Genomic DNA, 14,310 nt, shown 5'->3' with positions numbered 1-14,310 from the left:
GCAGTAGCTGTGCAGCAGTAGCACAGCTACTGCTCTCCGCAGCTATTCAACTGCTCTGAAGATGGAGGCGCTACATTCCTCCGAAACGTCGGCCAAAACGAAGAATACACGGTGCCTAAACCCAGAAGACAACTTTCTTCATTGTCATCGCCGTGAAAACCTCAAAACTTACACAAATGTATTATTTATTTACCTATTTAAGGATGTTTTAAGCAATTTGGACTGTGTGATGTGAAATGGTAGGAGGGTTGAATAATGAATTGTTAAGGATTTGGAAAGAAATAGTTTTGTAATTTTTGGTGCTGTCCTGGCATTTGACTGGAGGGACTGAGGAAAACCATAAAAATCTACATCATGGTCGTGGTGTCTGGGTCAAGATTCGAATCTGCTGAATCCAGTCGAATGCTGTTGACTTGACTGATGTAAATGTATTATTTATAAATATTTGATCTGATAATACCCTCCCAATTGATTATACTCTTAGCTGCTTCATGAGTTCACACAAACAATGAATGGCTTCAACCGGATGCACAAGGGAGGACTTAAGCAACAGATGGATATAGTGGGAGCAACTTTTATCTCCCCTGCAAATGTGAAAATTCCGGATTTTGTAGACTGGCGTGAGCAGGGTGCTGTTACGCCAGTCAAAGATCAGGGGCAGTGCGGCTCATGCTGGTCCTTCAGTGCTGTAAGTAACATCTTCAGCAGAAATATGGCACTTACTGATAATACTTTTGTTTATTATAATTGTACTGAGTTCAACATAATTTCTGTAAATGTCAACAAAACGTTCAACATTGCATTGAGACCTTATAATCTAGACTCTGCAGCTTTTCTTGAGCCATGTTGAATTTGTTAGAAAGTGGCAAGTAATTTCTATGTTTCCTCATTAAGGTGGCAGAATAGGGATAGATCCCAGTTGGTATGGGGAATGGCCAGGGTTTAATTCCCAGCTGTGCAAGATTTTTCTCTTCTCCACAGTGTCTAGAACTGACTCTAGGGCCTGACCAGACTCCTGTCCCTGGGTGTAAAGCAGAAGAGCTTGAAGCTTACCACTGACCTCATCTAGCGCTGAGGTCAAGAAAGGTGGAGCTATAGTTTCACTCCCCCTTATGTCTTTTTTGGCATAGTTCTTAACTACAATAGATCACTGTGGTCGCGGTGCAAGGGCCAAGAAGGCCCACCCCTTATACATTCATACAATTAAGCACAGGGACAGGTTTACTTTTTACATAGCAAGTTGCAGTCCTAGTGGTGAGGGCTTTGTATCATTTGGCATTTCCTTCTTGCATATATGTCTCCAGTTCAGCATGCTAATGCTTATCATTGGTTACAAACTGATATCACCACTGTGCAAAATGTTATATTTATTTATTTCATCTTTATATATCATTGTTACATGATATAGGCAAGTCAATTACTGTACATTGGCGGATTACAGTTGAGTTCGTATAGTGTGAGGTGGAATCCATATTAGGTTTCCTCGGCACGTCGGCCTCCATATGTCATATTGTACCTGTGCCGTGATTATGCTTATGGAGAATTTGACGGAATGACGATTGGCAGGGGAAACTGAAGTACTCAGAGATATGAGTATGTGGTTACTGCCTATGTTATCTGCTCTGGTTCAAGTAGATAAAACCTTGAAGGAGGTGTGTGTATTTGTATGTATCACGATAATGAAATTTCATATTTGGCATCTGGACTAATAGTTATGATGGGGATTCTCCCCCTCCCTTGTCATTCTGGTCCTATTATAAACATTAAACTTCAACTTCATCAGGTTTCTTCAAAGTAGTTCATTGTAAGAAAAAAAATCTGTCTTTATCACAGCCCTTAATTTTATTAGAGGTGTTTTGTGTATGCATGCATAAGTGTTACATCTGTACCTCTTAGGGTTATTAGCATTTCCAAAGTAGATTTCTATCTGAAGTAAATGAACCTCAAGAGTTATAAAAAATGTGAACTTGTATGGGAACTTGGTACTCCATCTGTCTTTGTTTGTATTAAAAACGTAAACAAAACATATCACAGTTTGTATATGTAATATTCATCAGAAAATAATCTGCCACAATGTAAGCCAGTGCAAGCAGAAAGGATATGAACAAGTGGGTCCAACATCAAAGGCCTCCTTAGGATTGAAGTGTTTTAATAGCCAGCTGTAAAACAAACTAATATGGCCCATGAAGAGTTGTTCTCTGGGTTTCAAGATGACTGCTCTGAGAATATTTTTGTTTGTGTAGTCATTGTAACCTGTACAATTTATTCTTGGGAAAACAATATTCAGCACAGTTCAGAGAAATATTAGATATTGATTAATGTAAGTCGATAGGATATTGGTGGGAAAGCCAGAAGGAAAGAGACCACAGGGAAGACCAAGGCGTAGGTCGGTGGACAATATTAGAATGGATCTTAGAGAGATAGGATGGGATTGTATGTATTGGATAGATCTGGCTCAGGATAGCCATGGTGATGAACCTTCGGGTACCATAAAATGCTGGGAAATTCTTGAGTAGCTGCAGAATTGGCGCCTCCTCCAGGAGGGCTCAGCTCCATGAGTAAGTAAGTAAGTTGTGACAGACACATTGTGGCCTGCTGACACGTGTTCTGTGAAATAAACATGTTCATTTTCCAGACCGGTTCTCTTGAAGGCCAACACTTCAGAAAGTCTGGCGTGCTGGTTTCTCTAAGCGAACAGAACCTAATAGACTGCTCTGGAAAATATGGCAATGAAGGTTGTAATGGAGGTTTAATGGACAACGCCTTCCAGTATGTGCGAGACAACAGAGGAATTGACACCGAGGTTTCTTATCCATATGAAGCTGAGGTTAGTGTGATTATAAAAGTATGTAGTGCTGTAGACAGTGAGAAGTGGGTATTAGTTCTGCAGTTTATTAAGTTTTAAACTTATTGTGAAAAGAGAAAACTGTAATGATTTTTTTCAGGATGACAAATGCAGATATAATCCTAGTGCTTCTGGAGCAACTGACGTTGGTTTCACAGATATTGAAGAAGGCAATGAAGACCAACTGAAAGAAGCTGTGGCTACCATTGGGCCTGTTTCTGTTGCTATTGATGCAAGTCATGAATCATTCCGGTTCTACAGGCGAGGTGTGTATGTTGTCATGCCAAGAGATGAATAGTTCTCACTGCATTTTCAAAGTCGTAAAACTGCTTCTGTTAGCTCTCCCCTATATGTCTGTACACATGTAACCACTTTGGAACCACTGCAAGGATTTTCATGAAATTTGATGCCAGGGAGGTCTAATGAATTCTGTTGGCACAGTCTTATTTCACATAAAGTTAGATGGTAATAACAGAAACTCCATGTGAAAACCTACAAATTTTTCTGTGTTCATCTTTAGTGTAACTTGTAGATAACTACCTATGTTATAATCACAGCAAAATATGCTTCAAACTAAAGTTACAAAGCAAAATGAAAGACATTTTATTCTCAATACCCTTTTAATTTTTAAGTCCTGTGGTTTCTGAGATAATTAAACATGGGGGAGCATATGCACCAGACCAATAGAATTTTTTCAGTTTGAATGTTTATCTGTATTAATGAGTAGTAATAAAATAAGTACATAGCAACCCAACAAAGTTTCAGATTATGGAGATGAAATTTGCGTAATAATTATTGCCACTTCAGTACACAATATGGCAAACCATCTTATCTTTTTAAGATACTGTTAAGAAAAAGGTAAAGCTATCCCTATATTGCTAGTGGGGTGGGACTAAGTCCCTTGTACTGCGGCCACTTCTGGCCTATTGTACCAGCCCCAGATGATAGGTGAGGGTGATTGTGGAGCAGTTGGTGGAATGAAGATTGGCAAGGGAAACCAAAGTACTTGGAGAAGACCTGCCCCAGTGCCACTTTGTCCACCACAAATCCCACTTGACCAGACCTGGGATCGAACCTGGGAAGCCAGCGACTATCTGCTTGAGCTATGGCACGGCCCAAGCTATCCCTGTAACAGGCCATGGAGGCAAGAAAGGTCATGAGATATCGAGGCATCCCCATTATCTAGACAGTCGGTTCACAGACAACAGTGAGATTGTCAGCCCTTTGCGCTGGCCGCTCTTTACCTCCCAGGAATATTCCTGGTACTCATTTCTGTTAGACTAAGGCAACCTCAAAGCCTTAGTGCGGTTGGAAGGATTAGGTCAATTGAAAAATCCAGTGACAAGGGGTTTTGTAGCTGTGACCCTTTGGCTTGTACCATAGTTCCTCAACCAAATATGCTACTGTGTTATTTCTAAACCATTCCAATTTTGCACTATAATCATTAAGAAAGTCTTGATTAGATTTATATTCTGTAGGACACTGTACAGAATATAAATTTAGTTGAGAATTTCTTAATGATTATAGTGCAGAACTGGCCAAATGTGAGTGGTTTAGAAGTAAGTACTAGTAGATGCAGTTGATGAGAACATGAAGTTATTATTGAGAAGTGCATGGAACAAGTTTGATGAGCAAGAACTGAATGTTGTGTGTACATATTGTACGCTTACTTTTAAACTGAAAATTTGTGCCAGGTATTGAACTTTGGCTGCTGTTACTGCTCTGATGCAACTTGACTTCATGTCATGTCTTATTCTGCTGGTGTTTCACAGAAATTCACTAGAGAATTTCAATTTTTCACATCTGATTTCCAGATAACTTGGAATTAGTACCTGTTATATGTCTAAATGTTATGTGTCTCCCTCCTTAGGTGTTTATTATGAGCCAGAGTGCAACAGCACAGCCCTTGACCATGGTGTTCTTGTGGTTGGTTATGGCACAGATCAGACTACAGGTGATGACTACTGGTTGGTTAAAAATTCCTGGGGTACAAGTTGGGGTGATGAAGGCTATGTGAAGATGGCCCGCAACCGTGACAACCACTGCGGTATTGCTAGTCAAGCGAGCTATCCATTAGTTTGATAACTGTATCAAGGGACAAAATTGTTGAAATATTGAGACAAGAAAAAGAGTGAGTTGTTTTTCAGTTTTGAAATTTAGAGAGCTTTGGGAGGGGAGTTGTTGAAGTTTCATAATATTGTAATGGCTGCAGTTCACTTACTGTACTGTAAGGTCTCATGTTCTGAGAAAATTTTCTTTAAAAGAAATCCCAATTTTTACTACAAGTTTACTGGTAAGAATATTTTATAACAAACCCTACTGGAGTATTCATACAGATTTTTAATTGCTGCATTATTACTTGCAGTTGATCTTGCTTTTGATAAATTTCTTTCATATGTATACTCTAGGTTGTTTTAGGACAGTTACATGATTTTGTATGATGATACTGAGAGGTCATTCCTTATTTGACAGCTGATTACTTTGAATGTATTATTGTTTATAAATTCTGCAGAATGTGACTTAAGGAAAACTTTTGAATTAGTAAGGTTTATTTTGGACTCTGTCTATCATCTGGTATATATAAGACAAAAAACCACAACGTTGCGGAGACTGGATCTGTCTCCATCCTCAGGTGGATGGCGCAAGATAGATGTACTCAGTGATTGAGACTAGCTCTTTCTAACGGGCCTAACTGAGTAGGTCTATCTTGCCCCATCCACCTGAGGACGGAGACAGATGCACTCTCCGAAATGCGTTTTTTTGTCTTATATATATACCAGACAATGGATAGAGTCCAAAATAAACCTTATAGTTCTGTAGAGCATACACCATCGTCAGAATCCTTTAAAGTCTATTTCTGAATTAGTGTTACCCTCCTTTGAAATTTGCATCTAAGATGTAAATTGTGATATAAGTGTGAGATATGATGTACTCTCTTTTGATGGTATTGATTTTCTATGATAAAAACTTTTTCTTTATAAAATTTTGTTGTTTTGAAATGAAATGTGTGCCAGTAGAATACCAGTTTTCAGTAATTTGTCTTTCCTTTGAGTGCCGATGAAATCCCTNTATATTGTTTTCAAGACCAAGATCATCTGTGTCAAGGAAATTAATCTCTCATCAGACAGCCCTGTCACAAGTAAATTTACACACATCCAGTATGCCTGTGTCCAAGCGCTAGAACTTAAAAAAAATGCATTTTGCAGCCACGAAGAAGCATTGGATTTCTTGAAATAGACATCATTTTAAAGTTTGCTATGAGATTTTAGAACACAGGCTATTTGCTTACCATGTTACAGTCCACAACTGAGAAAACCACACTTTCTGCGAGTGACTATAGTTCGTTTTCATGATTGCATTTCAAGGGAAGATTAGAGGAGGGGGAATAGGTTCTTTTGGTATTTTCAAACTATGTTGCCACCACACAGCTGAGTCAAGTTATGTTTGAGCATTATGCAATGAATGTATTCAGTTGCATACTAGTGTCTGATGGGTTTGTCTTAATGGAACAAAATTTATAAAGGTATTGGTATTAGGAAAACTGCCCTTCCTGTGCCCAGTAGGAATTTAAATTGAATACTGGAATGATTTGCATGGAGTTGTAAGTTAAATAGTTATTAAACGGCTACATGAATCAACCCATTGACATGATACCATGAACCCATCCTTATTATGCTGTTATACTTTCTCACCCCGGTGAAATAGCAGGTAATGTGAAAGGCACAAATGACTTTCGCTAATTTCGATGATGACAGCAACAATAATAATCTAAAAGCAAACCAACTATGTGTGCTTACTACTACATCCAACTGGCATGATGCCCAACATGCATGACTCGGACTTCTTTGCTATACGCAATCAATGACCGAGCACTATTTTTCACATTCTACACAGCTTGCAACACATAAGGCAAATATGTACTTTGTTTTTGACTCTATGATGGAAACCATATGCTGTAAGTGGTATAACTGCGTGCCGCAATTCCAAATTAAACTGAGTCGGATTCCAGTAGATCATGGTATCTTTGGCATAGAAATTCTCTCATATGCTAGCCTCCTGCTTATGCTTTTGCACTACCCTGCTGCCATAATGATGTATGAATGTATCGATATTGACCAGTCACATTGTAATAGTAGTTTCCACTAGTACTGACATGTCCTGAAGATGGTCTCTCAGACTGAAACGTGAAGGATGAAAAATTAAAAAGGAGAAAAAAAAATATAAGTCACACTGGATGGAGTTGATAACCTTTTATAAAGAAAGATACCCCCCCCCCCAAAAAAAAACTACAAACAGGTTCGGATCACACAGAGAACAAACTCCACAGCATCAACAAAAACCCAGGTTTGGATCATGCAGAGAACAAATTCCACAGCATCAACAAGAACATGAGTACATCACCGGAATTCATAAAACGATAATGATGAACAATAATAGAAACAAATTAAGATATATTATATTTTAGCATTCCGTTGCATTGAGGCATCATCCTTATTATCAAACTATCCATCAATAATGCAACTATTCAAAAGACAGTAGGAATATGTTTCACGCTAAAAATGTAGTTCGACACTTTTTGATATTGTTAAAATCATTACATGTCAATAGGGCATTAAAAGTGCATTCTGTGCATTAAGAGTGATTATCCAATTTTCTAAAATGTCTTCAGTCATATATTTGTTATAGTTTTCGACATGTTTCGGCCACATGGGCCCTCATCAGGTAATTTCACTTCTTTTGGCGAGACCACTTCACTGTGTGCATGTTCACTGTCCTTCCATGCACGTCAATATTTGAAAATGCCATTGTCGTATTCTGTTGCGGCTGTTGTAGTTTTGTGTGTCGAATGTATCACTAGTGCAGTGTACCTGTGCATCTGCATGGCTAGTGAAAATATTACAGAGGAATAGCTGTTACCAAGTAAGAATTGGCAAAGGCAGGCTGAGAACACTTTGTGTGGAAATCAGCAGTAATATTATACTTACTTGTAGTTAAGTGTGTAAGTGCAATAAATCCAATCCAAACCTCGAAACCCTGTCTAATAGTCACACAACCCAAACTTTCTGTGTTGTCTGTGAGGGGCCTATATAACGAAGACCTGTTGTAGTTTGGATTAGTGTCTTCTCCTCTTAGAGGATGTTTCATAAGAACTATTACCGCAAGAGTTCAGTTGGAAAAATCTCTGGTCGTGGGCCTCAGGGGGCCTGACATGAAGATGAAGTGACTGGTGGTAAACCACCAGTTGAAAAGTAACTTCGAATTTGACTTTGACTTAGACTTAGTGAGAGGTCCAGAAGAGTTTTTAGTTCAGTTCCGAGGTTCCAGGGTGATTGAATAAGAAGTGGCAAGAAGACTTCATGGTGGTTTGAAGTGCTATTTTCTGTGTTGAGATACATTGCCAGGAGATGACTCGTGAAGACAGACAGTCATTGTGCGCGTGCAGTGGTGAAATGGAAAATGTAACTCAGCGATGGCGTTGTATTTAAGTGTGATTAAGAGAACTTGTAACCAAGGTGCTAATAAATCCTGTCATCCAAACTGGAACCCGCTATTTTCATCACGTGTATCACCTACACGTGACACTATTTTAGGAGTACAACTGTAATACAGTGCGTTCAGTTAAGGAGGAAACTTCGCAACACCGCTGATCCGGCCCAACATTCCTCACAGATTGCTGCTGTAACTGCTGATAGCAGAATGAGTCTTTAGTGCTGATAAATGCGTGCTGTTTCAGTTACAGTTACAGCAGCAATCTGTGAGGAATATTGGGTCCGGTCAGCAGTGTTGCAAAGTTTCTTCCTTGATTGATGCCCAGCATATTGTTACGTAATACTGAATGCGTCCTCTCGACGGGGTTTGGATTGTAGATTGGATTTATTGACCACTTTAACACAAAACTCATACGTACATTTAATTATAGCGCCATCGCTGATTTCCACACACTACAGCTGTTTTCACTAGTAATTGCGTGGTAACGCCTTCTAACAATGGCTAGTCCTCTGCTGAAGTCCACTCTGAACGTTGGTTCCCTCCCGATTGTCTTTCTTCACAAACCCCTGTATGGAACTGACTCAGTTGCCGCAAACGTCTTCCTTATAAACGCTTTGCACAGACTGAGTTGAAAACACTGTTTCCAACAGTATTTCTATTATTACGTACGTACCTGTTGGCGCGGGAAAATTTGTAATGAAGCATTGCCTAGAAACAGCTCTGGTAACTTTACTTATCTCTTGGTTGATGCATGGTAACGTCTCTACACGCTACAATATAGAACAACATTGATGAGGCTGTAAACAGTGGACAATTTCGTTGTAAATTTTATGCAGAATCCGGAAATTTTTCTATCACGAAGATGTAAACCTTCTGAAATATAATGTTGTGTAGTCCACTGAAAGCCAACCGATGCTTCGGAGGAACATGTCTCCTTCATCTTCAGAGTATAAGTGTAAGAAAATTAAGGAACTAGCATGAAGCAGGTAGCAAGCAAATATACCGTGGGCACATGATAGCGTAGTTGTTGGAGGCACTATGCTACAAGGTGGAAGGTCGCGGGTTCGATTCCAAATGAAGTCATTGGATTTCTGAGTTGATCTAATCCTGCAAGCCGCAGTATGGCCCTGGATTCGACTCACCCTCTAACAGAAATGAGTACCATGAATCTTACTTGGGGTAAAGGGCAGCCAGCATGTAAAATTGGTAACCTCATCACCATCTGTGAGCTGATTGTCTAGAAAATGTGGGCCAGATCATTGAAGGTCGCAGTGCAAGGGTCGGATTTTATGGACCACCCTTACACATACATGTACTACTACTACTACCACCACCACCACCACCAGAAACTGTGTGAGCCTCGACGTCTCACAACACAGTGGGCCTCCATGGACTGTTACAGGGATAACATTGATTTTTGCCAGGTATAGTGGAGTGCTCATTTAACTCTGCAGCTACCAAATTCACTTCAATGTGAGTCATGTAACCATATAAGCTAATTGTGATAAATATGATATATAAGAAAAGGAGAATGGAAGGAGATACCCTTCCCTATAAATAAGTTTTAGATACCCCCTTTACATTTCTTTAGATATGGATAGTGCAGCCAGTATAGCAACTGGCTACAAGGAGTCAGGGTTCGAATCTCTGTGGGGGCAAGAATTTTCACTTCTCCATGTCGTCCTGACCGACTTTGAGGCCTACCCAGCTTCCTATCCAATGGATACCGGGGATTCTTTTCCCAGGGGTAAAGCGACTGAAGCGTGAAGCTGACCACTCACTTCCAACTGCTGCGGAGGTCAAGAAAATGTGGGTCTCTACATCCATTCCCCCTAAAATGCATAGTGCTTAATTAGTTAAGCACAGGGACAACTTTACCTTTTTTAATAATTCATTCATTTTTTAGTAATTTTCTTGTAATGAAATTACCTCAATAAGACTAGAGAGGTGAAGTGAGAGAAATTTAATATTAGTGTAGCTTGCTAGATCCTGGAGGCTGGAGAAGACCACAAGGGACAAGGGGTCCACGCGATTGGACTGAACCAGGCGAGTGGGAGTGGGATGGCACAGCGTAACTTCGATACGTACTCACCACACGAAGACGAAGCCATGGCACTCTTTCTGAACATGGTTTCTGATGGCACAGTCGTCATATTTGCCATAAAGGTACGCTGTAACAGTTGTGAGACAAATGAAGGTCGTTTCCTGAGGATCTCCAGTATTGCTTCATTAAACTAACTCCATGAAGCTGAGCAATTCTTGAGTAGCCGCCAATTCTGCAGCTACTCAAGAATTTCCCTATATTTTATTCAATGCTAAGGTTCATTACCGTGTTCACAAGAGCCCTCCACTGGTCCCTATCCTGAGCCAGACCAATCCAATCCATACAATCCCATCCTCTCTCTCTCTTAAGATCCATTTTAATATTGCCCACCCACCTATGCCTTGGTCTTCCAAGTGGTTTCTTTCCTTCTGGCTTTCCCACCAATGTGCTATATACATTCCTTGTTTCCCCCATTCGTTCTGCATGCCCTGCTGACCGCATCCTCCTTGACTTGATCATTGTAATTATACTTGGTTAAGAGTACAAGTTATGAAGCTCCTCATTATGCAGTGTTACTCATATAAATTAGTTTGAATTTATAATTCGTGCTAAACAGGCCTACTTTTTCACTAAGTCTTACTGTTTTGGAGACNTTCTGATGGCACAGTCGTCATATTTGCCATAAAGGTACGCTGTAACAGTTGTGAGACAAATGAAGGTCGTTTCCTGAGGATCTCCAGTATTGCTTCATTAAACTAACTCCATGAAGCTGAGCAATTCTTGAGTAGCCGCCAATTCTGCAGCTACTCAAGAATTTCCCTATATTTTATTCAATGCTAAGGTTCATTACCGTGTTCACAAGAGCCCTCCACTGGTCCCTATCCTGAGCCAGACCAATCCAATCCATACAATCCCATCCTCTCTCTCTCTTAAGATCCATTTTAATATTGCCCACCCACCTATGCCTTGGTCTTCCAAGTGGTTTCTTTCCTTCTGGCTTTCCCACCAATGTGCTATATACATTCCTTGTTTCCCCCATTCGTTCTGCATGCCCTGCTGACCGCATCCTCCTTGACTTGATCATTGTAATTATACTTGGTTAAGAGTACAAGTTATGAAGCTCCTCATTATGCAGTGTTACTCATATAAATTAGTTTGAATTTATAATTCGTGCTAAACAGGCCTACTTTTTCACTAAGTCTTACTGTTTTGGAGACATTTAAATTAAAGAATACAAATGCATCAGAATTATTACCTGTGCACAAATCTTGTCATTCTTGATTAAAATATTAGCTTATTTAATTCATCCCATCACGTGTACAGTTAATCAGACCATTTTCACCTCAATTGGTCCCTCATAGACCTGCATATGTTGTGTTACGTTAACAGATAATTTATTTCTAAATTACATAACTTCAGAACGTAATAGACAGCATGTATGTTGTACAGAAATGTACTGTAAAGTTATTACTTTAACATAAATATTTCTGACATCTGAAATGTCTGGAGCTTGACAGATATGACATGCCCAAACAATTTTAAATCCCTCAGTACATATTAAGAGGTTCAGAAATATAGTCCTCTGAATGTAAGCTGTCTCAGTGCCGTATCTTCTGGATTTCTGTGACAGTAACTGTGGCTGACTTACAGGATGAAGGAACATTCCAGATGAAGGAGCCAGCCAGAGACCTCCTGAAGAGACTGGGTTCAAAGTGAGCCAGATAATTGGATGGAGATACATGTGGGCCATGGTAACCCAGAAAGGTGCCAAGGTGTTCGGAGAGTCTTACAGCAAGAGTACTGAGTTTAACACCTGGCGAGTTCCTGTAGTTCTTTGTACAGAAATACCGCTCTTGCCCATTGAAGGTAGAACCATGTTCAGGTATTCAGCAAAATGTAAGGAAGATAGGTTTACCTGGAGGTCAGGCCTGCCTATCTGTGCTTAAAACTAATTACCACTAGTATATACTGTTACCTATCACTGCTCCTTAAGTTCTACTACTTACTACTTGGTACTATTGTATGCTGTTACTATGGAGACCCATATTATTGGTTAATTTTTTGTAATCTGTATGGATAATTGATAAGTCATGCAAATGTAAACATATATCATTACAGAAAGTGAGTGTGATTGGGCGGACACAGAAGAGAATAGGTGAAGACAAGAATTTTGTAATCATATCGAGGGTTATGGCAGCATCTGCAGCTACATGGATCCTGCGCCATTGTTGTTTAACCCTGAACCAGTGAGTAGCAACAAAATACATTGATTGATTGATCAGTAACTGTCAGATGACAGGTCCACAGTCTCTTCCAAAACAGTTCCTCCACTTAATGTGATCTTCTGTTTTTGGAAAGAGACTGTCCAGGAAAAGTGATAATGTGGTAGTTTTTCCATTTGCTTTCCACATCGCAGTACAACAGCCGTTCAAACCACTCTGGTCACGCCTGTTGCTATACGAACTTGAACCATCTCGAGCATCATTTGTTCTGTGCTTCAAGTCGCTGCTGATGACGCTGCTGTTGTTTTTTAGATTAATAATTATTGTGTCAGATCATGCCTACAATTTCCATCAAAAGAGTTCAGTATACTTCACTTTATAGATATCTCCCACCACTGCCACCGCCACCACTGCCACCACTAGGGTGATCAACTCTCCCGTATTTCCCGGGATCTCCCGTATTAGAGCTAATTTTTTTGGATCCTCCCGGCTCCCGTATTGACCTGATATTTCTCCCGTTTATTTCATTAACAATCAAGATCGCAAAATTTAAATTATATATTATTCCCGCCAAATACATTCCGATATAAACTGTCATGATTATCGACAGTTTAGACTTAAAGGTACTCATCGATAAATATCGAAAAATTACCTATAATAATCGATAGAAAGTTTAGCGATAGCGGAATATCCGTTTCCGGACTGTCAAATTTTCTGTTCTTGCTTATTACCGTGTTCATCCTCGTGCTTTTAAATAATTACCAAATTGAATCCATTTTCATAATGAGTAGTGACAGTCAAAGTGAAAGCAACAATGCAAAAACTCCACCTAAGAAGAAAACTAATTACTTGTGTGTTTACTTGAGAAAATGGGAAGAACAATATTTATGGTTAAAGTCTGTGCCCTCCAACGTTTACAGAGCTTATTGTATACTTTGTAAACGTGAGTTCAGCATCGCTCACGGGGGTAATACCGACTGCAGACAACATTCTTGCACAGAAGGGCATAAACGAAAGGAAAGGGACGTGAAGACCTCTTCAAATTTACACCTCTTTTTCGGGAACAGCAGCAAAGACTTAAAAAACGTTGCAGGTGAGCTAGCATTGGTTTTCCATACTGTAAAACAAAACATCGGCTACAGAAGTATGGATTGCGCAAATAAGTTATAGAAGGATATTTTCCATGACACTAACTTGGCTATGAAGATGTCCTGTGGCCGAACAAAGGCAGAGGCTATTGTGAAAAATGTTCTAGCGCCAAGAAGTGTGCAAGACTTCATCGATGTGTTGAAGGATCCAGAAAAATCAAGCAACTTTTTCTCTATTGCAACTGATGCCTCCAACCACAAAAACAGAAAGATATTCCCGCTGGTTGTGAGGTATTTTGACCCTCTTAGTGGTGTTAAAAATAGGCTCCTGGACTTCATTGAACAAGCTGATGAAACAGCTAATGCTACCCATAATTTGATCAAGTCTTCACTTGATACACACAAGTTAGATATAAAAAGTCTAATTTCATATTGTGCAGATAATGCAAATGTGAATTATGGGAAGCATAATTCTGTGTTCAAACTACTACAAGAAGATAACAAAAATGTGCTTAAAGCAAACTGCTCAAATCATATATTGCATAATGCCACAAAACATGCATCTGATGGATTAGATGTGGATATTGAAATGATCATCTTAAAAATATATGGACACTTTTC

At 39.5% G+C, this 14,310-nt stretch overlaps 1 protein-coding gene and 1 pseudogene across 2 annotated transcripts in view; both read left to right on the top strand.

Moving 5' to 3' along the window:
- The window catches only part of LOC111871619 (cathepsin L), a 7,808-nt gene extending 2,344 nt beyond the window's left edge, over positions 1–5,464 (top strand). For both annotated transcript variants that reach the window (XM_023864842.2, XM_023864844.2), the window contains exons 4-7: positions 485–688; positions 2,636–2,827; positions 2,946–3,111; positions 4,716–5,464. In XM_023864842.2, coding sequence (XP_023720610.1) covers positions 485–688; positions 2,636–2,827; positions 2,946–3,111; positions 4,716–4,927 — 774 coding nt within the window. In that variant the 3' untranslated portion in view covers positions 4,928–5,464. The remainder of the gene's footprint in view (positions 1–484; positions 689–2,635; positions 2,828–2,945; positions 3,112–4,715) is intronic.
- Positions 5,465–8,832: 3,368 nt separating this feature from the next.
- The window catches only part of LOC111871620, a 14,518-nt pseudogene continuing 9,040 nt past the window's right edge, over positions 8,833–14,310 (top strand).

Source organism: Cryptotermes secundus, unplaced genomic scaffold (genome assembly GCF_002891405.2).
Source record: "Cryptotermes secundus unplaced genomic scaffold, Csec_1.0 scaffold1968, whole genome shotgun sequence".
In the NCBI taxonomy this organism is placed as follows: Eukaryota; Metazoa; Arthropoda; class Insecta; order Blattodea; family Kalotermitidae; genus Cryptotermes; species Cryptotermes secundus.
Note: the sequence above shows the minus strand (reverse complement) of the source record. Positions and strands in the feature narration are given on the sequence as shown.